The sequence below is a fragment of the Leucopleurus acutus genome, assembly GCF_964270905.1.
Source record: "Leucopleurus acutus genome assembly, chromosome: 20".
Taxonomy (NCBI): Eukaryota; Metazoa; Chordata; class Mammalia; order Artiodactyla; family Delphinidae; genus Leucopleurus; species Leucopleurus acutus.
This window is the reverse complement of record NC_139162.1, coordinates 13,911,195-13,936,442: the sequence shown is the minus strand read 5'-3', so window position 1 is coordinate 13,936,442 and position 25,248 is coordinate 13,911,195. Positions and strand designations below refer to the sequence as shown.

Genomic DNA, 25,248 nt, shown 5'->3' with positions numbered 1-25,248 from the left:
TGAATGCCCATCGACAGAGGAATGGATAAAGAAGATGTGGTACATATATACAGTGGAATATTACTCAGCCATAAAAAGGAACGAAATTAGGTCATTTGTTGAGACATGGATGGATCTAGAGACTGTCATACAGAGTGAAGTAAGTCAGAAAGAGAAAAAAAAATATCGTATATTAACACATATATGTGGAACCTAGAAAATGGTACAGATGAACCGGTTTGCAGGGCAGAAATAGAGACACAGATGTAGAGAACAAACGTATGGACATCCAGGGTGGAAAGCGGCAGGGGGGTTGGTGGTGGTGGTGTGATGAACTGGGCGATTGGGATTGACATGTATACACTGATGTGTGTAAAATTGGTGACTAATAAGAACCTGCTGTATAAAATAAATTAAATTAAAAATTAAATAAATTTAAGACCACAAATCTCAAGTGGACTCTCAGATCTGCCCTAGTATATTTGCCCTCCATCTCTTCAAGATAGCTGTTTTATTGCCATTACCCCTCTCCAAACCTCTGAGACACTTTCCTCTTTCTCATTCTCAGCTACTGATCTCTCTTCTGGCTTCATGGAGGGCACAGCAACAACCAGAAGACAACCACCTTATCCTCCAACCACCAAACCTACCAGCCAACCTTCATTCTCACCTGGTGCTATGCCTTCCCTGCCCCTGCTCTCATCCAAAGCCTGCCCCTGCTCTCATCCAAGTCCTACCCCTACACATGAGCACTGGACTCCACCCCTTCTCTCTCATTCAAGGGCTCAGTCCCTGCAGTTGTGTCCTCTCTCTGATTTGTTTATCTCCCCTGTCTGTTGAATCCTTCCTGTCATCATCTATGCATGCTGCATTACCTCCCAACTTTAAAATACTTTCCCACAGCCCCAGATCCCCCTACAGGTATTACCTTATCTCTCAGCTCCTCTCCATAGCTATTCCTCCAAAGGGTTGCTGGATGATTGCGTCCTTGTCCTCACCACCATTGTCTCTTCCACCTATTCCAGTGAGCCTTTGTCCTCACCACTGCACTGGCTACTCTTCTCAAGGTCATTGACCTTCATCTTGTCCAATCCAGTGGCCAGTTTTCTGTCCTCACCTCACGTGACCTCTTTGGCAGCTGATAACCCCCTCCTCCGGGAAACGCTTTCTTTACTTGGATTTCAGAACACCATGCGCTTCTACTTTCCCATCTGCCTCATTAATGACTCTCTCCACTCCCCCAGTTTCTCCATCTCCTCCAGATTCCTAGGTTTTCAGAGTAGGCTAGGACTAAGTTATCTACTCTTTTCTTTATAGATGATCTCATCCACTTCATTTCTTAAAGATATTTTCAGTATCCTTATGACTCTTAAATTTCTATCTCCAGCTCTAATTTCTCCCCACGCTCAGGTTCATATATCCAAACTCACATTAAATATCTCTACTGAATGGCTTCAAGATGTCTCAAAATTTATATGTCCAAAAATTGACACTTATTTACCCCCAAAAAAACAAAACAAGAGAAGGCAAATGTTCTTCCTTCAGTCTTTCCTGTCTTAATAAATAACTTCACCACTTTCCAACTTGCTCAGGTCAAAACTCAAGGAGTCATGCTTGATGCCTCTCTTTCTTTCATATCCCTTGCCAAATCCTATTGGCTCTACTTCCAGAATATACCCTGTATCAGCCACTTCCATCATGACTGTCCTTGTCCCTGCCGCCATCATCTGCTGCCTTGACCACAGAGATATCTAACTAACTAATCTTCCTGCTTCACTCTTGTTATCTTGTGCAGGTAGAGTGGTCTTTTAAAAAGCAAAACAGGATCATTTATCTTTCTCAAACTTGCCAACAACTTCCCATAATACTTGGAATAAAATCCAAATTCCTTACCGTCCTGCAAGCCCTGCATGTTCTGGCCTGACTGTATCTTCGACTTTAAGCCTGACCATCTTCCCCATTGCTCACTCAGCTGCAGTCGCCCTGGGCTCCTGTGTGCTTCCCACACACCCACAGCACACTCATGATGAGGGACCTTGCTGTTCCCTTTCACAAAGACCCATCTCTCAGGATCTGGTCTCTAAATAGCCGTTGTTAAACCCTGTCATGGTTCTTTATTCCCTTAACTGATTGTTTTCTTCCTTGCACTCATCACTATCTGATATTATATCAGTGATCTGTATATTCATGTGCTCCTTTTCTGTCTCCCGCCCCCCATTTGAACACAAGGACCACGTGGGCAGCAACACTGCCAGCCTCGTTTGTGGTTGTATCCCTGGTACTAGAGGGGTCCCTGGTGCATCAAAAGTGTTCAATGAATATTTGTTGAATGCACGAACAAATGTTTGCTGTTCGGTACACGTATAAAGCACCTTCCACAGTGTTCCTGCTTGAAGGTTACAGCAGTTCTTTTAAGTGAGATAGGAATCTTCCATTTTACAGTGCAATCCCCATTTTACAGATGAGGAAATGAGACCCAGAGAGATGAGATGATTTTCCCAAGGTAACATGGCTCGTAAGTGTACGAGTTGTTGGAACACCAAGCTGGGTTCTAACTCTTGATCCTTCTTTCTCTGAACAGATTTCCTCCAGCCCTCTCCCCTCAGGACCCGCACAGCGCCGGCTCAGCCTCAGCACCAGTATTGGAGGTGATACCGGGCTTGTGAGCTGCGTGCTCCCTGAGGAGCTCTTCACTCAGATCCTGGCCGAGCGTATTCAGGTACGTCCACACCCACCTGCACAGAGATGCAGGGCTCACACATCGTCCCCATGCTGTGAGCTGAGATTCTGAGCCATCACCCACCCACAGCAGCTCAGAACCCAGGGGTCTTGGAGAGGAAAGATGGGTTTCTTCACCCTCTTTTGTCCTTTTGACACAGCCCTTGTCAGTCTCTGACCCTGGCTCAGTCTGCTGCCTGAAGCCACTCACCTTAAAGGACCAGTGGGCAGAAGGTAGCGCCTTCAAAACATACACACACAAAGACAGACTCATGGTACAGCCCTACAGTGGTATGTTAAAAATTATAACGTGGAGCCATGAAAAGTTAGAATTTGGAGCTATGTTAATTGTGGTAAAGGTAAGTTTTCAATATGTTGTTAACTGAAAAAAGCAGATTATGAAGTAGTATGTAAAGCACAATTATATTTCTCTAAAAATATTTACAAATGTATATCATACACATAGTAAAAACACTTAAAGTACATGTTAACTGTGGTTATCTTTGAATAGCAAGATTATAGGTTTATAACCTTCATACATTTCTGAATTATTTTATAATGATATATTGCTGTTAAAATCAGAAGCACAATAACTGTTTCTTTTTGCTTTGATTTTTCATAAGTGGTGTACAGTTAAAAGAAAACTAGATCCGCAGGATTTGGGAGTGTTTGCTGCTTATGGCTTACAGAGAACTAAATTGTTCACCGTGTCCTAGAGTTCTGTGTTTGCTTTGGTTTTCGAAAATGGGCCACACTATTAATTGTGCATTTAAATATAACAAAATTAGACTTGAGTTTCCCGGAAGAGGAGGAATGTCATCACCAGAAGTGATTCGTGTTAAGGTTTGAACTCACTACTGCATTAAAGGTACTGTTGCTCTCAGGTGATTTGAGCTAAGCGGTCTAGTAAGTGTGCAGGTGTTTCCTGCACCCAGATAAAGGCTGAGAATCATTGGTAAAGCCCACAGTAAGCCAGGAGAGCCGTGCTACTCAAAGTACTGGCCTCTGATGAGATGCGGAGCTGGCCCTGCTTCCTTTATTGACAAAGCCTTCCTACAAGGCAAAGAAAACCAGCAGCTAAACTAAATAGTGTATTTACTGATTGTAGTAGTTGATTTTCTGACACAAGATTCTTGTCTCGTCAAAAACTGGTAGTATTCAGTTCCTAGCCAATGGTGGCTAGTCTGTGCACTACACTTTAAGTAACACTGCTGCACAGCCAAGGCTGTTCTACAATAGCTAATGTTATCAAAACCATTACACTCCAAGGCAGGAATACCACTAAGGAAGATACAAATGGCCCATCTGCTACAGCTGCCCTTGCTGCATGGGGACACCTTTCCTTTGCATCTTCCTTCCCTGCACTTCATGGATCTTCCCAGACCCTCGCTTTAACATTTAGTTTGTCTTCTTTATCTCTATAGAGACAGAATAAATCCTTTACTCTACAAATATGTATGGTAAAGATCTTTCATGACTGCTAAAATGTTTTTATTTTTCTCTCTTATTTAATTACAGCCCCTGGAATCTAGCAGGTGGAAGGGCAGTTGAATGGGATTTTCATCCAGACCCAGTAGGTCTGCAGAACCAATTGCAGCACCAGTAAAAGCACCAACAAAAGAACAAGCAACTTTTCTCCTTAGAGAACAGATGATCTCGTGGCCACAGTAACCGTCTCTGCTCTCTGGTTTCAGCTGAGTGACTGCTACCGAGGAGTGGTGTTTGACAGCCTGGAGACGCTCTTTGCTCAGAATGCGGCTTCGGCTCTCCTCTGCCTGCTGAAGGCCATTGGCACCCGGGAGCATATCTATGTCATCAACGTGGCCCAAGATTATGCAGCCATGAAGGCAGAGGAGAAGGCCAAAAAGGAGCAAGAAGGCAAGCCCATACCCTCCTAGGCTGTCCGTCCCAAGCCCTACAGGTCTTTCCTCTAAACAGAGCTCTAGGCTTTTTACAGTCCTTCCATGCCATGGTTCACATGAAACTATTACATTTGCCATCTCATTGGCACCCCGCCTCTGCCCTGGAAGGTGGCTGGGAGTTCTTATTTCTACTTTTCATGTGAACGAACTGAGACACAAGTGACCTTTTGAGAGATTATAGAAGGAAGGATGAACCCAGATCTTCTGACTGCAGGCACCTTCCTCTTTCCCCCATCACACTGCATCCCTTCATCTTCTCTGTAATTACAGCCTAGCTGAGGGGACCCGATCACAGGTCCCATCCTGACTCAGTTGACGCATTAGCTTGTCGGTTTTAAGTCAACTGTGCATTTCCTGTAAGACCAGAGGTGCTGATCACTTTATGAAACAATTTCTACATCTTAGCCTACTGTGTACCAGGCACTGCAGCAGACATGGTGTACACTGTAAATGTCTTTAAATGACACTTTGGGTCATTTAATCCTCACAACAACCCTATGAAGATTGCTGCCCCAATTCTACAGATGAGGAAAATGAGGCTCAGAGGTATCCAAGGTCTTGTGTAAGGTCACATCGCAAATCAGTAAGATCTGTGTAACTCTGAACCCTTTTCTTTTTTGTCATTACATCAGTGGCCTGGAAAAAATTTTCAACGATTGAAAAATACATACACACACACAAAGAAAGTAATGTTAGCTTAAGTTCCTGGTTGAGTCAGAAGCAGACCCAGCTGGCCGCATCACTGCCCTTCCTAACTCAGCCTTACTTCTCTCTTCTAGAACAATCTACACCAATCATAATGCTTTTCCATTTAAGGAGACATTTGCAAACACTGAGCTCTCTTAGTTCTTAAACAGAACTCAAAGATTGCTTCCTTTTATTCTCATGCAGAGAAAAATTAGAAAGAATGACCAGGCATCTCTCGGCAGTATTTCAACATCTAGATTCCTAGTTTTCCAGAAAGCTCATTTCCCCTCAGTGATCAACTTTTAGAAAAAAGTATCTCTTTTCATTTTCTCAATCATCTGTAGATTGAAGTTTTAGTTTTTCACAGTTTCCATATGGGCTCCTAGTCCCTGAATCATTTTTAAAAATCCAGAGGGAGCGTACAGTAGCAATATTATTATATTAAAATCTAATTTTTATGGAACATTTATGAATGTGCCAGGCGCTGGGCTAGGTACCTTACACGATTGCTTATTTGATCTCCACAACAGCCCTATGAAGGAGGAATTATCATTCTGACTTGTTACTATCCCTCGGTAAGTGTCAGAGAAAGAACTCAGGATGTAGATCTCCAAGCCCAAAGCTCAACCTTACAGAAATGTCAGGTGAGGATGTGGTGCTGGTGAAGGTGCAGAAGAAGCTGAGTGCCTTCGTGCCGAGGGTGAGCCACACCTCAGGACCTGTAGGGTGTGGAAGGCGGTTCCCCTTGGTCTGCAAGTGGTTGTTTCGCCCTGAGCACTTTGGGGGCATATGTTAATAATAGGTAAAGTCAGTGCGTGGTATGTTACTTTGCTCCTATAACAAATTACTTCAAACTTGGTGACTTAACACAGATTTATTATCTTACAGTCCTGGAGGTCAGAAGTCCTAAAATTGAGGTGTCAGTAGAGCCACGTTCCTGTGGAGGCTCTAGGGGAGACTCCTTTCCCTTGCCTTTTCCAGCTTCTAGAGGCTGCCTGTATTTCTTGGCTCGTGGTCCCTGCCTCGCAGCTCTCTGACCCCTGCCTCCATCGTCACATCTGCTTCTCTCCCTCTGCTTCTTCGTCACATCTTCTTGGGCCTGACCCTCCTGCCTCCCTCTAGTGGGCCTCTTTGATTGTATTGGGCCCACTCAGATAATCCAGGATAATCTCCCCAACTCAAGGTTATATATATATATATAATATATATATAATATATATATATATAATCACATCTGCAGAGTCCTTTCTGCCATGTAAGCTAGCATATTCACAGGTTCTGGGTATTAGGACGGGACCTCTCTGGGGCCTCTATTCAGCCTGCCACAGATGGAAACCAATTTGGGAACTGTGTGAATGCAGGAAACCCCACCAGCGATTAGGAATGCCGCCTGTGGCACCAGCCACCTCTCACTGTCACACACCCTCCGCAGCCTGTTTAGGCTGAGAGCTAAACCACAGGGGAACCCTGCAGCCAAAGCTGCTGAGTGAGTTTTCCCCACCTTCCTGTTTGTTCCCCCGACAGAACACAAACGCAGGGAAGCGCTTCAGAGAGAGAAGGAGCGTCTGCAAAACATGGATGAGGAAGAATATGATGCCTTGACGGAGGAGGAGAAAATAGTGTTCAATCGAGAGGTTCAGCAGGCCCTCCGGGAGAGGAAGAGAAGGTCAGTGTCAGGGGCTTGTCAGAACGGAAGCGCAGCCCCGGGGAGCAACTTCCGTCAGGCACACGGCCCATCCCAGAGACCGTGGTCATCCGGGGTGGAGGAGCGGGGGAGCAGTGGCCACAGGAGACCCAGGAGGATGAATTGCTGAGAGCAGAGACACATATCTTACACATCCAGGGTGCTGGTTGCTGCAGCCTTGCCAGGTCTCCATTCTCCTCTCCTTCCTTCTTTCTTGGGGACAGCTGGGACTCAGGGAAAGGTTATGTAATTTGATGAGGGGAGGGGCTTCTGGCCCCTGTGCTGTCCTGGGGCTCCTGCTGGCTCCCCGTGACAATTGTGGCTCATCAACTTCTGTGCTCAGGTGTCCACAGCTGGTGACCCAGGGGACATTCTTGTGACATGGGCATGGTGGTTGCCCCTGCATAACTCAGCCATTTCTCCTCCTTCCCTGGCTACCATCTTGGCCTTTGGTGGTGCTGTCCATTCCCTGAGGTCTGACCGCCTCTCTCACTTGATCCTCAGCCTGGGCAGTTCATCAGAGACCCTGGGCAGGCTCCCAAGCCAGTCCTCTCAGCCACCTTCTGTGCCTATCCCTGGGGACCACACAGGAACGACTGGATCCCCTCCACACCACCCAAGACACTTAGGCCACTATCTCGGGCCATCTCAGATACAGATGGACAGCGAGAAATACGTCCTTTCTGCCCTCAGGTCTTCAAACATGCCAAGGGAGGGGGTCCTATTTCCTATCCCTCCTTAGGATTCCAAACATTAGAGGGGGAAGGCCAAGATGCCTGCCTACAATTTAACCCCCTTCTGTCCTCTCCCTCCACCTCCAGACTCCTCCCACTGGCCCGAAAAGAGCTTTCATGTCCTCTGCAGTATGCAGTACATATACCCTCATCTCTTCTCCTGCATGGTCTACTGTAAATATGCCCAGTCCTCCAGAGGTATGCAAATCCCAGCTTTGGGATTTCAAAGGAGTCGCTTTTCTTTCTCATCCAGTTCATTACTTTCAGGCGTTCATCTCACAGTGGACTTAGGAAATGCAAATCTGATCCTCCAAGGTCAGCAGTGACTTGTTTGTATCACTCACACACACACACACACACACACACACACACACACACACACACACACACACACACACACACACGAAGTAATGAAGTCATGATGAGTCAGCTTCAGTGGACAGAGAGCCACAGCAGCTGGGGACAACTAGGGATTCCCAGAGATGAAAATAGATGGATTTCATATCTTCAGAAATGCTATCCCCTCCACTCTTGTTTGTACTTGGTGCCCAGGCTTGGTGCCCTCTCTGCCATTAGCAGCAGGGCAAACACGTTTGAATCCATAGCTGGAAAGGAAAGAAAGAGAAGGAAAGAGAGGAATGTGGCCTTCAGCTCCAGCACCATGGCTCCGAGCTAGCCAGGGTGGGGACTGCTCTTAAAAACACCATTTCTTCTTATCTAAACCTACGACGGGAGTGTAGGAAGGAAGCTGGGCCTCATCTGTACCGATATCAGAACGATCTTTGAAAGTTGCTTTTTAAAAGTGCTAACATCAAGCTTATTTCCAGCCCTTGCCTCACTCTCCTGTGAAAGGAGTTTGGAATAGAAATACAGATTAGTTGAGAATTCCACTTAGTTGAGCTTCAATTATCAGTTTTGCTGAATGACCATTCAAAGATAGACGTGAGCCGTCCTCTCCTCCTTTCTTTCCTTCTTTCCTTCTCTTCCCTCCCTTCCTTCTTCCTTCCTTCCTGTATACCCAGCTTTCTTTGTTCCTTCTTTTTATGCCCGAGAAAGCTCTGCCCCATGTCCTCCCACCACGTGATCCCAGGCAGGGGAGGGGCTTGGGCAGGAGGGCCTCTGGACTCTGTTTTCTCTGCCTGGCTTGATGAAGGGAGCTGGAGAGACTGTCAAAGGAGATGCTGGAAAAGAAGCTACAGCAGGAGCTTGAGCGGCAGAAGGAAGAAGATGAGCTAAAACGGAGGAACAAAAAGCCAAAGCAGGGACCCGTGAAGGAGGAGCAGCCTGTGAAGAAATCTCAGACACCAAGTCGGCAGGTAGCAGCCCTCACTCGTCCCTTAGCAAAGGGCAGGCACAGAGGGGTCCACCACTGCACCCGGCCAGTCAGCCCAGCACACTTCCCCTCCAAAGAACTGACCGGAGACAGTGTAGATGTTGTGGTGGGGCAGAAGGTAGGAGGAAAGGGACCAACATTTGTTGATCACTGACTCTGCCTCCAGGGCTGTCTTATGCTTCGCCTAATCCTGCCCTTTTGCGTCCTGCTGTCCCTCGGAGCTTCATAGACATGAACCCCATCTGAGGTTGAACAGGATAAAGCCATACCGGTTGTGTGTGAGCACAGACCTGGCTCTTTCCACTGTCCCCTGCAGTCCCCTGGATGGTGCTAAATAGGCTAGTAGGAAAGAGCTGCCTCCAGTGAGCCACCAAGTCAGTGTGTTCAACCAAGGGCTGATCCTTGCCAACAGTCAAGGGAGATGCTCCAGCATAAGCTGTCCTTGCGTTTATCAGCCTGCCAAGCTCAGCTGTCACGTCTCTGCCCTCCGTGATATGGGAAGGGCAGAATGGCCAGAGCTGTGCCCAGGATGGCGCTGGTGGCCAGGGGGTGTGGCTAGCTGGTGTGCACAGCGGCCATTCCAGCATCGGGAGTTCTGAGGGTGAAACTAAAGCCAGACTCCCAGACGAGGTGCAGACCGATCCCAGGAGGTAGACATAAGGGCAAAGGACTCCGTGTCCAGGGATCCCCATCAGGTAGAGCTCAGGAAGGAGTAGGGCCTGAGTGCACAGAACTTCGGCACCAAAACAGGCACAAGAAACAAGCAGACCTGGAGTTCAGACTCCCGCAACCTTCCAGGTAGAAGTCCTCCCCTCGGCAGGCCTATTCGTCCATGCAAAATCCACTTCTGCTTAGAACAGGGTGTCCAAACAGAACTCTCAGTGTCTTGGCAGTGACCTACAGATGGGGAATAATACAGTAGGCGCCAAGCCCCTCCCCTCCCTACACAACTAAGGTGAGACACCCCCCGCCCCGCCGGCAGACAGCCTTGCCAGCGGTTCTCTCAAGGCTGTAGAGAGGGCCAGGTGGAGGAGGAGTTGATGCAGTGCGGTGAGGTGAGTAGCCAACCTGGGCCGCTGCCTCTAAGCCTGAACTTAGGCAGGAACAGAGCTGTCACTGGGCTGTACTGCAGACAGTGATCATTAGACTGAACTGGACTTTATGTCATCAAAGAATGACCCAAAAGCCTTTGAAGCCTCCCAGAGGAGTTCATTGGAGAAGAGAAAATCAGAGCCCACAAAGCAGGTCTAAAAGGGCAGTAAGAAAGAGAATAAGGTTGGTTTCTCTATGCCAGCTTCATTATATAAATGCAGGTTTGTTTAAAAGGCTGGAGTGCAGCCAGATTCTAAACCCTCATCTGTTCCCAACAATACTGATTATATACATAACCTGTATAATTTTAATAACTTGACATTAAGAGACCCTTTACTCTGCGGCAGACACTATTATAAGCTTTTTTAAAATTATTTTTACTGGAGTATAGTTGCTTTACAACGTTGTGTTAGCTTCTACTGCACAGCAAAACGAATCAGCCATGCATATACATATATCCCTTCCCTTTGGGATTTCCATCCCATTTAGGACACCACAGTGGATAAGCAGAGTTCCCAGTGCTGTACCGTATGTTCCCATCAGTTGTCTATTTTATACATAGTATCAACAGCGTATATGTGTCAATTAGAGAGAGTCATACAGAGTGAAGTAAGTCAAAAAGAGAAAAACAGGTATCATATATTAACATATATATGTGAATTTAGAAAAATGGTACAGATGACCTTATTTACCAAGTGGAAATAGAGACACTGGCGTAGAGAACAAATGTATGGATACCAAGGGGGAAAGGGGTGGGGTGGGAGGAATTGGGATTGACGCTATTATAAGCTTTTTACATGTATTCACACATTTAATCTTCAGTAGTCCTCTGAGGTACTTATTAATATTACTATCAACATTATACAGATAGGACAGAGATGTGAATTGCTCACCCAAGATCACACAGCTAGCGGGGCCGTGCGACCAGGATTGGACCTCTACACTCTGGCCTCTCCCGAAGAGAGGATCATTTTGGGGATCCTTTCCCGCTGATCCTTCAAAACAGCAGCTCTCAACCACAAGTGCACATCACAGTTGCTGTGCACCTTTTACCAAGTGCATAATGCCAGGCCCCAGCCAGCTGTATGACAAGGAAGGACCACAGAACGGCTATTTTGAGAAAGGCCCCCAGGCGATTCTTAGGCACAGCCCTAGTGTGAATACGAGGTGCCTGGAATTGTATGAGGCCTTCTTACAAAACTAAACACCCTCTTGCTCTTCTTTATGCGATTTGCTCTCCCTTAAAGAACTCTTTTAAGAATAATTTATGTGTTTTGCCTCCTAGATTCTTACTTTTTCCAAACTAGAGCTGAAGAATGACGCAATAGAAAGAAAAGTCTCTGTTAGGGAGCAGGTGACTGCGGAGAAGGAAGAATTGAGCAAGAAGAAGAAGAACCAGCTGTCAGATGTCAGCATGCTTGGGTTTCCTCTTGCACAGGAACAAGAGGACAGCGAAGGGGACTTCTGGAAGGACACTGACAAGAACGTGGCCCAGAAGTTTAAGACCTATGAGTTGTCTCTGAAGGATATCCAGAACATCCTCACGTACTGGGACCGGAAGGAAGGAGTTCTGCTGCATCATACCGCGGCCGAGGATGCGAGCCATGAGTCCGGAACCGACCAGCGCCAGGTTCCGCCGTCGTCGTCGGGTGGTCGCCGAGGCCGCAAGGACCGGGAGAGGGAGCGCGCGGAGAGGGAGCGCCTGGAGCGGGCGAGGGCCGAGAGGGAGCGGCTAGAGAAGCTCCGCACGCAGGAGGAGCGCAGCGAGGGGGGCGAGAGCAAGGAGGAGGACCACGAAGGGAAGAAGGATCTCGGTGTGCCCTTCATAAACATCCAGATGCCCGACTCCAAAGGCTCGAGCTGGAAGCAGGCCCTGGAGAATGACAGGCTTCCCAAAGCGGAGCAGGTACAGGCTCTTCTCCAGGATGGGAGCCAGGGAGCTGTGCGGTGCTAATCCTCGTAAAGGTGTTGCTTTCAACACAAAATCCATATCCCCTTTATTCCATTAATCTCTGATGCCCCTTTGGATATAAGACAATAATGCCTAAAAGGACCTTTTTCTATGTGGTGAAACATCCATAGAGGGTTCCACAGATCTCAACCATTCCATCTAGCCTCGTAAAAAGCCACCTGTAAAGTTGATTTTTAACATTGACAGGCTTATGTTGGGGGTTGGCAAGGCAGGTATACTTTGGGGTGACGCAAGTGGCTCAACTATTCTAAAATTTCTTTCCCACAGGCTTCCTCCAGTGACAGGAATTATACTACCAGACAGCTTTTTGTTGCTAGAAACAAAACCATTGCATATCTAGAAGCCCCTTTGGCAGTGGTTTGGAGGGGATGATTACGATTAGCCTTTTGTCCAGGGACAGACTTTTTCTGTGAAACGCCAGAAAGCAAATATTTGAGGCTGCAGGTCATACAGTCTCTGTCTTGATCCCCAACAATATGTAAATGAATGGGCGTGACTCTGTTCCAATACAACTTGATTTACAAAAGCAGGCAGCAAGTGAGATTTCACCAGAGGGCCACAGTTTGCCCACCTCTAGTTTAGTTTTTTTGTTTTTGTTTTTGTTTTTAATAAATTGTTTTTGGCTGTGTTGGGTCTTCGTTGTGGTGCGCGGGCCTCTCATTGCGGTGGCTTCTCTTATTGCGGAGTACGGGCTCTAGGCACGTGGGCTTTGGTAGCTGTGGCACACAGGCTCAGTAGTTGTGGCTTATGGGAGCTAGAGTGCAGGCTCTGTAGTTGCGGCACACGGGCTTCGTTGCTCCGCAGCATGTGAGATCTTCCCAGACCAGGGCTCGAACCCGTGTCCCCTGCATTGGCAGGTGGATTCTTAACCACTGCGCCACCAGGGAAGTCCCTCTGGTTTAGTTTTTATCAGAAACTAGATGCAACCTTAAAAGGTAGGGAGTGGAGCCAGAGAGGAGTCCTAGGTCAGACTGTAGCTTAAAGAACTCCCTGCCTCTGTTAATTTAATAAGTGGTACAAATTATTCATCCCTTTCCTCACAGACGTTCTAAATCCTGGGAGTTAACTCTAGCTACATGTTAGTCAGGAAGTGTCTTCTGCTGTCTGACCCAGAGAATTAGAAACACAAGATTACATGGAGGTAGTTACTTGCTAGGCCTAACAGCCCATTTAGGCCATAGAATGGGCACTCAGATGGCCTAATTGTTGCGACGACAACAATTAATCAGGGGATAGCACCCTTGTTCGCAGGGTTTTACAAGCTGAGAGGGAAGTTACTGCTAGATTTTCAAGCCATCCGCTCTGGAGAATGCGCTCATTTATCATATATCAGAGTAGAATAGGAAAATGCTATAGGGATAAGTTGTCTCTCTCTCAAGTCTCTTTTTTTACTTTTCTCTTCATTCCCATCTTTTAACCCATTCCCAGAACCTTTGGTGGGTTTTTTTTTTTTTTTCTTCTTTTCTGTATATGACCTGCTCCAGCCCTAACTCTCTTTCACCTTTGGAAAGAAAGAACACTTAAAGGTAAAAGAAAAATTAACAGGGCATCTGAAAATAAACGAGACAACTCTATGCCATAGACATCAGAACCCGAGGAGCTGGTCTCTTTAAACGGAGGTTGTTTTTGAGTGCCTACTGTGTGCTAGGCCATGTGCTATATCGCCCTGGTTCCGGTCCTAATGGGCTTTACAGTCCAGTTGCAAAGACAGACAGTTATAATAAAATGACAAGCGTTATGATAAGGGAGGGAGCCCGCAGCCCACAGCAAGAGCCCCAGCCGGGTCTGGGGGCGTGGGGATCTGGAAGGACCTGCAGAGCTGTGTCAGAGACCCTTTACCTGCTGTCCCTGACCCAAGCCCATCTCAGGGCATCAGAAAGTTGACAGAAAGGAGGGAGAGTCTGAGCGTCCTGTGCTCACTCAGGGAGGCAGTTAGGGGTAGCCCACCCTCTGCACAGGAAATTAATCTTGGGCTTTTCCTTTAGATCCTAGACCTCTTGGGCCTGGGGTCCTCTGGACCACCCATCCCGCCGCCTACCTTATTCTCACTCGTCTCCTACCCTGTGAAGCGGCTGCCTTTGGCCATGACAGAAATCCTGGAGCATTTCATGTTTGTAACTCTACCGTCCAAAGAGCTCTCCCTGATGGAGGAGAAAAGAGAAGTGGAAGCAGAAGCAGAGCTTTCAGCCACCCCAGCCTCCTCAAAGGTAAAGGGAGCAGCTTGTCCTCCTGACCTTGGCGGGAGTTCAGTCGGGCCCTCCACGTGGCCAGAAAAAGCAGTGTTGGGTGTCGTGCTCACTGGGGTGTTTCCCTCTACTCTCTGGGGATTCTGCCTGAGCCTCCCTAAGCTGCACCTTCCCCAGGTCTGACTCTTCCTACTCCCCTAAGAAGAGACTGAAAATGACCGATTCTTACCTTCCAACCTTTGCAATTCCTGTGGATGGTTTAGGGAACTTGCCGAATCACTCTGCAGCTCATCTGCAAGAAAAAGTAAGCAGCAAAACTATCTCTTTTAAAGAGATATCAGAATGTATTGTGAATCCAAGGTAATTTACACAGTGCATAAGAATACAAGCATCAACAGATACAAGTTAAGGCAACACGCACCATTAGAGAAAGGACAGATTATTAAAGAAATTATATGGGGAAGATTGGATATTTTGGATAAAGTTGCTTTTTAATCTCCTTGCCTGACACAATACAGTAAAATTAATTCCACCTGGATTAAAAATATAAGCGATCAAAATGAAATCATGTAAAAGTAGAAAATATATATTACATATACAATTAGTGGAATAAATCACAAAGCGAGAATAGATTTGACCGATCATATGCAGAATGCATGGATATTAAAAATTAGGGAGGGGCTTTTTATTCCCAGAGGAGTATGGGGGCCCAAAATTTGAATCTCCCCACACAGCCTCCTTCGTATAAACCATGCATGTCAGCAAAAAACAAATAAAATCAGCAGCAAATAAAGTCACCTCTAGCCCCTGCCTACAGCTCAGTTAGGTAACAGAGAGCCCCAAACTTCAGTTTAATAAGTAAGTCGGAAATCAACATCTGAGGTCCCAGCATTGGTGGGCAGGCCTTACTTGAGCAGAGTCCAATAAAAAAGATAAAGAAGAAAATATTGCCACCATCAGAGATGACTATCACACCAACCTCTTTTCTGAAAACTGACCACTAAAAGGCAAGAGTTTAGCATTCTTTAACTTACGGTTTTAGGAGGAACTCTAGTTCATCTCCAACGGATGAAGGAAAGCGCTTCTTTCTAGAAGAATGGCAGCTAAAATTATAGGAGGCATGGTAGAATTTAAAAAGTACTGGTGTACCCAAGGACATAATTGATTAAGGAGCGCCAGTGGATACCCACAGTGCTGGTTTGTCAGGGAACAAGACTCTCACTCTGAGCCAGAGCATCACCCCACAGGTGACCGGCTGGTTACAAAGGGGAAGGTCCACTTTGCCATGGCCACGATCTGGCGGGCACCGCTGCAGCCACACAGACACACTTTGCGTCTATAATCAGGGGTCAGCCTGACATTATTTGTCTCCCATCGTGATGGAGTGCGGTGTACACAGCATCATCTCTGAATCTAATCAAGCTTTTAAATCTAACTTTCAGTTTACATGAAATGCGGCAAATAAAGGAATAAGTTAAATGACACTCTGAGAATAGTTAGGAAATTTGCAGGCTATGGAGTATTCTGTAAGAATACGGATCTGGTCTCTGCCAAAAGTCAGTGTGATTGGGAGGGAGGGAGGGGTCTAGATTAAAAGATACTAAGGAAACGCAACAACAAAATGCAATATAGGAACATACTCCCTGCCAGCTTAAAGCGTTCTCTGGAGTTTTGGCCTCCTCCTCAGGGAATGAGGTGCCAAGGAGAGCACTAGACTCTCTCCACTCTACCTCTTCCCTTGTACCCTAGTGTCATAGGCTGGGCCCTGCTGCTCTAGGCAGCCTCCAGCCTCCTTAACCTGCAGCGCAGTCACCGCAGACTGTAGGCATATGGCATGGGCGTCTCTGTCTCCTGCTCCTGTGTTCATAAGATGAATGTTTAAGACCCGGTGCTCATTTTTAATTAAGACCCAGGAGGAGCAGACCACCTCATCTAAGGGGAGCAGACAGAAAACTAAAGAAAAAACAGATCAGACCCGCGAGACTCAGAAGGAGAAACGTCGCATGGCCTCCGACAGGAAGGGCCTTTCTGGGGGAACCTCTGGAACCACTGCTCCCCTGTCAGACATAGAGGAGAACAACCTCTCTGAGCAGCATTCACAGGAGAAATTCCCCAGGTGGGCCTCGGAGCAGCCCAGGGAGGGGAAGGCTGAAGCCCCAGATGGAGGGTGTGGCTGTCACAGCACCAGATGGGAACAGGGCGGTCATGCCTATAACCCCAGCAGGACCAGACTCCTCCCAGGCACCAATCCTGTCTTCTCTTGGCCCGAAGGAAGCGTTCTCACTTTAAAAGCCTGTGTTCATTTTCAGGCTGAACCATTTCCGGTGGATCGTACCAGCCAACGGTGAGGTGACATTGCAAGTGCACTTCTCTTCCAATGATCTTGGGATCTTTGACCAAACGTTTAACTTTGAGATCCTTGGAACTCACCGCCAATACCAGCTTTATTGCCGAGGTGTCTGCACTTACCCATACATTTGCCAAGACCCAAAGTAAGTGTACTTTGTTTTGAAAAGAAAAGGTTGACAGATACATTTTCATTTTCCCCCATGGTGCCCTGAACCAGATGCCTCTTAATACAAATGTGGAACTGGGACAGCATCTCAGGCCCTCTTGTACTGGGCTCCAAAGTCAAAGTCCTGTGACACTGACTAAGTCACAGGAATGATATGGTACCATGAGACTGAAATAAAGAGAAAGTTAATAGGAGTGAAGAGGGGGGGAAAGTCTTCCTGTGACAAGTTAGTTTGCTTATTTAACTATATAGCAAATGTAAACAGATTTTGTGTTTACTGTAGGACTTTTTATCCTGCAATATCCATATATGTGTGACTCTCCACAGGCAGGAGATTTTTCCCTGAGCTACCAAACACTGAGTCCCTTATGCACCACATAAAGGCACCTGACTGAGCAAGCTAGTGGGGCCTTTTATAGCTTGTCCACCGAGAGGAGCTTTTTTTGCAGTTCTCGCCAAGGGACCACGTTGGACAGCGAATTCAGAAGCTGGTTAAGATCCACCAGAACTAGTTTTCCATAGGGTTTCTCAGGACTTTTTCTAGCTGGGCTCACTGGAACAGGAAATCCAGCTCAGCTCCATCATCAGCCCCATCAGCTGATAAAGGATCCAGCTCACCCATCATCAGCGGTGAAAGACGCCGCTGGGAATCTTTTTTCTCAAGTTCAAACTGTACTGTCTTCACTCGGGGTTGGGGATGGGAGGGTACAGGAATAAAGGCTCAATAAATGTCCTCAAATTAAGAGTCGTTCTGTCTCCAGACACCTGGACCCTTTGCTGAACAAAGAGTGTTGGGTTCATGTGTACCTCGTGTGGAGGCAATTCAGACAGCTCTCCTCTCCTCTTCCTCCCCTGTGTTCAGAGTGGTCTTCCCTCAGCACAAGAGGGACATGAAGGCGAATGAGGTCATCTTTAAGAAGTATATTGTGAGCCTGGAGAGGTTTTACTTCGGGCCACTGCTTTGTGGAAAACCAAGAGATAAGTAAGTGTTCCATTATTTCAAAGCAGATTTCAGACCCCTGGGTTGGACTCACGAATAGGACAAGCAGGGTTCCTATGGAGACATAGCTTTTACTAACATGGCCTCAGTTAGCCCAGAACCACAAATCAGGAGAACTGGGTTCTTGTGCCCCAAGTTTCTGCTAAGGTCCCAAATGAATGGGGGTGCCATTTTCCCAGATGGGGAAGCCTGGAAGAAGACCAGGTTTTGGTAGGGGAAGGTAGGGTCAAGTGTGCACTTTGGGATATGTTAAGTTTGAGATGCTTGGGAGATACAGCCAGTAGCCACGTAAAGCAGGGCATAGTCTATACGGTTTTGGTTCTCAGAGGAGAGCCTATCTTCAAGACAACAAAAGCCACAGGTGTGGATGAGACCACCTAAGATGAGAGGACACAGTAAGGAGAGAAGGACCATGGTTGGAGCCTCAAAGGACTCCACCGCTCACAAGAGGAGAGGCCAGCAAAGAAGATAAAGAGGGCCAGAGCTATGGGTGGAAACCAAGAAAGGGTGGTGTCATGGAGCCATGAGAAGAGGGTGTGGTCAGCTATGTTGATTGCGGCAGAGAGGGCGGAAAGATGAGGACATCAGCGTCCACAGGGTTCAACAACATGGAAGCCATAGGAGGCTCAGCAAGAGCCCTTTGTGGGGGATTTCTGAGGATGAAGCCCAGGTAACGTGAGTTGAGGAGTCAGTGGGAAGTGAGAGAATGGAGACAGAGTGTGGAGATAGCTCTTTGGGAAAGCCTGGCTGTGAAGGGAGATGGTGGGAGTTGAGGACGGGAGGGAGACGTGGAGTGCAGGGAAGGCTGTTCGTTCGCTCTTGTTCTTACGATGTTTGGATGTCAAGGGGAAGTAGCAAGGAAGCGGCTAGAGTTTCCAGAGCACGTAAGGGCCAACAGTGGTGCAGCTCCCTGAAACAACACAACGAGATGTGGAGATGATGGCCTTTGCCAGGAAGAGGGACCATCATCTCATGCTAGGTTGGAGGGAGGTGAGACGGCTTCAGGTGCAGGTAGGTTTACAGATTTGGCTGGCATGGTGAGGAGGTTCCCATGGAACTGTTTTCTCCATGATGAATGATGTGAGGTCATCCCTAACAGTGAGGCAAGTGGAAGGAAGTTTAAAATGTTGAGAAAATGGAGAAGGTATGAAACAGGTTTTGTGCAAAGTGGGAGAGGGACAATATTAGAGAAATAGATTAAGATTATCAGGTAGAACCAGGGGCCCAGGTAAGGTCAGTGACCAGAAATATTTAGTAATACTAGTTTTTTCAGTTATATATAAGTTTTTTAGTGTATAGGCAGGGAGGTAAGACTAAATATAGAACCACGGTCTCAGCCTAGCATTTATTGTGATAAGTAGAGAATGATTATTTCTATGCCTACTTGGTGAAACTAATGAGCCAACTTAGTTCTCCATTCCCTTCATAACCACCAGTTTATTTCCTAAGGTGCTGAACTAGTAAATGAAGGTGAAGGGTGTTGACTGTTGATGGAGAGGATCTTCAAAGCCCAGTAGAAGGACTTAGGCGAGAGAAGGAGTGGGAGTCAGGTTGATGGACATGATGTACAGAGCAGCCTGGAGGTCGGATTCAGGGAAATGATGGCCATTCAGAGAGGCATGTATTCAGAGCTGCACTGGAATTAACCAGGATATGGGGCCAGACAGCGGGGATCCAGGAGGGCAATTACAGTGGTCCAGAAACAAGTATTATTCATCTATTCTTTTTTTTTTTCTTTTTCTTTTTTTGGCTGCGTTGAGTCTTCGTTTCTGCGTGTGGGCTTTCTCTAGTTGCAGCGAGCAGGGGCTACTTTTCATTGCAGTGCGCGGGCTTCTCATTGTGGTGACTTCTCTTGTTGCGGAGCACAGGCTCTAGGCACGTGGGCTTCAGTAGTTGCGGCACGCAGGCTCAGTAGTTGTGGCTCGCGGGCTCTAGAGCGCAGGCTCAGTAGTTGTGGCGCACAGGCTTAGTTGCTCCATGGCATGTGGGATTTTCCCGGACCAGGGTTCCAGCCCGTGTCCCCTGCATTGGCAGGCGGATTCTCAACCACTGTGCCACCAGGGAAGCCCTCTTCATCTATTCTTTTAAGTCTTACTGAGCCTCAATGTCCTCATCTGCAAAGTGGGAAAATAATAGCACCTACTGCACAGTTTGGGGAAGACTGAACTGGTTAGTACATATGGAACTTGTAGCAGAGTGTTCAGTCATGGTGATTACCAGCGAGGTGTGGAGGCCACCACCACTCTGGCAGTTACACAGACAGTGCTCTGTCTCTCGGACTTTGATTTAGTCTCTGCAATGCCCTCTCCTTCCTTCCTCCATCTTAGTCTGTCCAGAGAGCTTTTCAGACTGTTTCTGGGCACCAGTGGGTACTATGGTGCCCTGCTTTCCTGACCTGTGCTATGACCTCCTATGATGTGTGTGTTCATTAATCTTCCTTGTGCCTTCTGTGGCTCCTTTCCTGTTTGGTTCCATTAACTGGGCAGCTTCCAATGCTTAAAGTGCTCCACTCCATGGATCTCTCCCTAAGGCACTAAGGGAACAGAAACAACCTTGTAACAGTGAACAGTTACAATCCGTGTCGGAACAGTAGCATCCCGCACAGGTGTAGAAGAAGGTGGTAAATGAGGTCATCTCTAAGACAGATACGAAATAACACGTTGCTCAGATTATCATCTCTCCTGGAAGTATAAGCTCTGGGAAGGAGAGAGCTACAGATTTTTCAGTCAGAAATCTTTGCAATAGTAATAACAACCATTTATTGGGTATTTGATATCTGCAGCTGTCCTCAGGGCGTTAGGTGCACTATTTCATTTAATAGTCATGGAAATCCTAAGGGATATTATCATCCCATCTTAGAGATGAGGATACCAAGGCTTGGGATGGGAGCGGGGGCTGGTCACATCACAGCTCTAAGTCTTCACAACTACAAAGCTTGTGTTCCTAGCCTCCATGACACTGCCTCTGTGTAGCCACATCATCCTTTGAAATTGCCTTACGCCTCACAGTCTCCTTTTCCACCTGAATTCTCAGCCAGTCCTCACATCCACATCCCTAATTTTTGTTTGTTTCCAGGTACAAGTCATCCTTGTTCCCAGAAAACATGGAGACACTGACAATCCTCAACAGTTCCCCAATGGTCGTGGAGGTGTCCTTCTGTTTTCAGAACGATGTCAAAGCAAACACCTACTTCCTGGAGCCTGTCAACATGATTCTGGAACCCAGTGAGAAGCAGGTACAGTCACATGGATACAAGTCTACCAGGGCAAGGCTTTCTTGGGAAATTTGAGGCCTTGGTATCCTCGGTATAAACGTACTTTGTTTGGACTCTCCCATTAGCAGCTGAACGTTTGGGCCTACCCTACTGCAGTTGGTGTCTTTGAAGACAGCATTGTCTGCTGCATCAAGGAGAACCCCAAGCCAGCCGTCTTCAAATTAAGCTGCCAGGGGGTCCGCCCAGAACTGGAGCTGGACCCCAGACAATTGCATTTTGACCGGCTCTTGCTGCACAGGTCAGAGTTCTGGGTGATACCAGGACCGGAATGACGTTTAAAGAACTTTTAGTTCTAAGGTGACCAGCTCATCCTGATTTGCTCGGGACTTGCCTGGTTTTAGTATTTGAAGTCCTGCATCCTGGGAGACTTCTGGTCCTGTGCAAATCAGAATAGTTAGTAACCCTCTGAGTTCACAGGTTGTTACCTTGGGTTCAGTGAATGGACTTCAGAATGGTTAAGGACTCCCCTAAGATCCAAGTGTGTGCATATGTGAATTTTTCTCAGAAGAAGGACTACCTTTTTTCCAGATTTTCAGTCCATTACCCTAAAAGGTTAAGAATCTTGGTTCTAGAAATTAGAGGACAAACACAGAACACTAGACCAAACCTAGAACTTACATATTCATTCACTGGAATTGTATTACTCTAAATAGAGAATGTTTATTTCTGAGGAAGCTGGGAGAGAATGTTGATAATGTATCCTGCATTCCTTGATCATCACAGGTAGGCCCCATTCCCTGATAAATACTTATTAGTGAACTAGCAGTAATAGAATAACCAGACGTGCTTTTTCTGACCTGCCATAATAAATCAAAATCATTTGAAACTGGCAAAATTTCTCTTGGTCTCTGCAGGAAAGACTTCAAGGTAGTTCTTCTCCGCAACATCACACTACTTCCCCTGACCTGGAGGATCACCAGCCTGGAGCACCTGGGCGAAGACGTCACCGTGTCCGCGATGCAGGGGACCATAGCCCCCAAGGCTGAGGAGAGCCTACAAGTGCGCTTCCAACCCTCCAAACCCATCAACATCAAGAAGGCGATTCGGTTGGAGGTAAGGCTTTATACGTCTTCAGACTTGGTCACCAAAGTATGTACACACTGGGTTCCCTGACACAGACACACCGACACACACATACCCACCAAGCCAGGTCTCCGTGTTACACGGTCCCATCTGATCCCCGTTTGACGCCCCCCAACCCACAATATCCTGCTCTGCTCACAACTGTAAGCTCCATAAAGGCAGTCTTGTTCATGGCTGATTTCCCAGTGGCAAGAACGGAGCACTCAATCAGTGCAGAGTGGATGAATGAGTAAATGAATGAATGAACGGTGTTACTATTCCTCGAGAAGCATTCGATTTCTGATTTAAGACCCCCAAACCCAGTCACCCCTCAGAGTCCTAACTCAGTAAACATCAGCCTCCACCCAGTTGCTCCCAGCAGACACCCAGGAGTCATCCTTGATTCCTCCGTTTTCCTGTTGGCCTCCCCCTCCATCCCAGTCCTCCAACAAGTCTTGTCAGTTCTGTCTCCCAGTGTATCTCCTGCCCATGCCCTTCCCTGTCTGCACTGCCACCACCACCCTCATGCAGGCCACTTGCTGTGTCGCTCACCTGGACTTCCACAGAGGCTTCCTAGCCGGCTTGCCTCTTCCCACTCCCCGCAGGTGTCCAGAGGGATCTTTACAATGTCCGTCAAACCAGGTCACTCCTTCCTAAAGCACTAGGCTGTCTTCCCATTGTACTAAGAATAAAGCCCAGGGTCCTCACCTACTTCTGAGTACCTGCCTGCCTCTGTATCCACATCAGGTTTTTCCTGCCTCAGCGCCCTGGCATTGCAGCACCCTTGCCAGGAATGTTGTCCCTATGCTCTGTGGGGGTTGGCTTCTGCCCTAGGGTCTGCTCAACAGCACTGCCTCAGCTGGCTTTTCCTAATCATCCCACTGAGGAAATCTCATTATGTGCAATCGCTCACCCTGTCTTCTGTCCTTCAGAGCACCCACCCCATTCGGACATTATCCTGTTTCTTTCTTTACTTCCTTACGTGAACTCCACTGGAGCAAGATCTTGCCTGAATTGCTCATCATCTGTATTAGTTTCCTAGGGCTGCTGTAACAAATGACCACAAACGAGTGGCTTGAAACAACAGGCATTTATTCTCTCACAGTTCTGGAGGCCAGAAATTCAAAGTCAAGGTATCTGCAAGGCCATGCTCCCTCTAAAGGCTCCAGAGAATAACCCTTCCTTGCCTCTTCCAGCTTCTGGTGGCTCCAGATGTTCCTTGGCTTGTGACTGCATCACTGCAATCTCTGCCTCAGTCTTTGCATGGCCTTTCCCTCCGTCTGTGTCTTCTCCTCTTCTGTCTCTTATAAGGACACTGTCATTGAATTTAGGGCCCACCTGGATAATCCAAGATGATCTCGTCTAGAGATCTTTAACTTAATCACATCTGCAAAGACTCTTTTTCCAAATGAAGTCACATTCACAGGTTCCAGGGGTTAAGACATGGACATACCTTTTGGAGGCCATCATTCAACTCACTACCCTATCATATCCCCAGTGTCTAGCACAGGCCTGGATGTAAAAGGCACTCAGTAAAATCTGTTGAATGAATGAACGAATGAATGAATGAATGTCACTGACTTTTGATGGCTGAGCTGATAATGCAACAAGCAAGAAGTCGCCCAAGCTTCTCTTTGAATACCCCCAGGGATAGAAGACTTACCAGGTATCTCCAAGTAGCCTGATCTTCCTTTGAACATGTCTGACTGTTAATGCCTTGTTTGGTTGCACTCAGATTTCTCCCTGTAATTTACACACATTAATCCTGTTTCTACTTTTTGGGGCCAGTCAATGGATCGCATTAATCTGTCTTATCACCTAGCCCTGACAGCCCTTCCTATAGCTGAAAACAGATATTGATAGATTCGTTCAATCCGCAAATGTATATGAATCCCAGAGGTGACAGTCAGCAATTTTTTTTTTTTTTTTTTTTTTTTTTTTTGCGGTACGCGGGCCTCTCACTGTTGTAGCCTCTCCCGTCACGGAGCACAGGCTCCGGACGCGCAGGCTCAGCGCCCATGGCTCACGGGCCCAGCCGCTCTGCGGCACGCGGGATCTTCCCGGACCGGGGCACGAACCCGCGTCCTCTGCATCGGCAGGCGGACTCTCAACCACTGCGCCACCAGGGAAGCCCGACAGTCAGCATTTTTAACACGTCTCTACACAGACGGGGGTCTCTGCACAATGAATCCAGGCCACACAGCAGGTGTAGGGTCCCAGCTGTGCCACCTTCATCCTTTAGTTAATGGATCATGGGGATCCCAGGGCTTCCCATGGTGAAGTGTGAGAGTGCAGGAGGCAAGCGTCAAGGGGACACTTGGAGAAGTCCTCATGACAGCTATTTATCAACTGGTATGGAAACATCTGTGTAATTTAACAACTGACGTCACATTCCCGTATGTTCCAACCAAAGCAGCCATAGTGGATCTCCCCTCAGGCCCCCAAAGTGGTCTAAGGCTTCCCTTCCCCAGGTTACATTCCTTCAACATCTACACGAGGAAATGCCTTGCTTTCTGGTCCCTTTGAAAAGCGCTCTGGTGAACTCTAATTGATTTTTGCACCTCTTAAATTTTCCTTCTTATTTTCCTCAATTACAAAATTTAATTGCCCCCCACTCCCAAGCAGGGAAGCAAAGGAAATAGAATGCTCTGGGTACTTGGTAACTATCAGTAGAAAAGAACTATATAAATTCTGGTTCTGATAAACCAAGTTCTTTGTCTTATTTTTCCCTCCTGCTGCCAGCCCTTCTTGTCATCTCTGTCAGAGTTTGAGCATCAAAAGAAGGAAGGTGAACTTAAGCAGTCAGATTTGCTCTGTGAAGCACTGGCAAAATGCTTGATGGAAGATAAGATGGAAACTCTGCATTAAAACGTTTTTGGTGACAGCTACAGATTTCCCCGTTGGCACCTAAAACACAAGCAATGGGGAGCTGGTGACTTAGTTGCTTAGTTTTTCAAATTGAGGCTTCAGCAGAGAGGCAGGTGGTGTCCAGGCGGATGCAGGAGGGCCACACCCACCGCCCAGTGGCTCTTCCCCTTGACACACAGACCCTTTATTGCCCATCATTAGTCTCAAAAGTCAACAGTTGGA

The 25,248-nt window shown here is 47.2% G+C and overlaps 1 protein-coding gene across 3 annotated transcripts in view; it reads left to right on the top strand.

Moving 5' to 3' along the window:
• Window positions 1-25,248, top strand: part of HYDIN (HYDIN axonemal central pair apparatus protein) — a gene marked incomplete at both ends in the record, with an annotated part of 352,197 nt that overhangs the window by 258,653 nt on the left and 68,296 nt on the right. For 2 of the 3 annotated variants that reach the window (XM_082863051.1, XM_082863050.1), the window contains 12 exons: window positions 2,561-2,698; window positions 4,392-4,575; window positions 6,831-6,976; window positions 8,882-9,040; window positions 11,435-12,055; window positions 14,107-14,328; window positions 16,215-16,423; window positions 16,617-16,799; window positions 17,685-17,804; window positions 20,898-21,057; window positions 21,162-21,334; window positions 21,951-22,149. In XM_082863051.1, the coding sequence (XP_082719177.1) occupies window positions 2,561-2,698; window positions 4,392-4,575; window positions 6,831-6,976; window positions 8,882-9,040; window positions 11,435-12,055; window positions 14,107-14,328; window positions 16,215-16,423; window positions 16,617-16,799; window positions 17,685-17,804; window positions 20,898-21,057; window positions 21,162-21,334; window positions 21,951-22,149 (2,514 nt within the window). The remainder of the gene's footprint in view (window positions 1-2,560; window positions 2,699-4,391; window positions 4,576-6,830; window positions 6,977-8,881; window positions 9,041-11,434; window positions 12,056-14,106; window positions 14,329-16,214; window positions 16,424-16,616; window positions 16,800-17,684; window positions 17,805-20,897; window positions 21,058-21,161; window positions 21,335-21,950; window positions 22,150-25,248) is intronic. The other variant, XM_082863052.1, reaches the window with a different exon arrangement.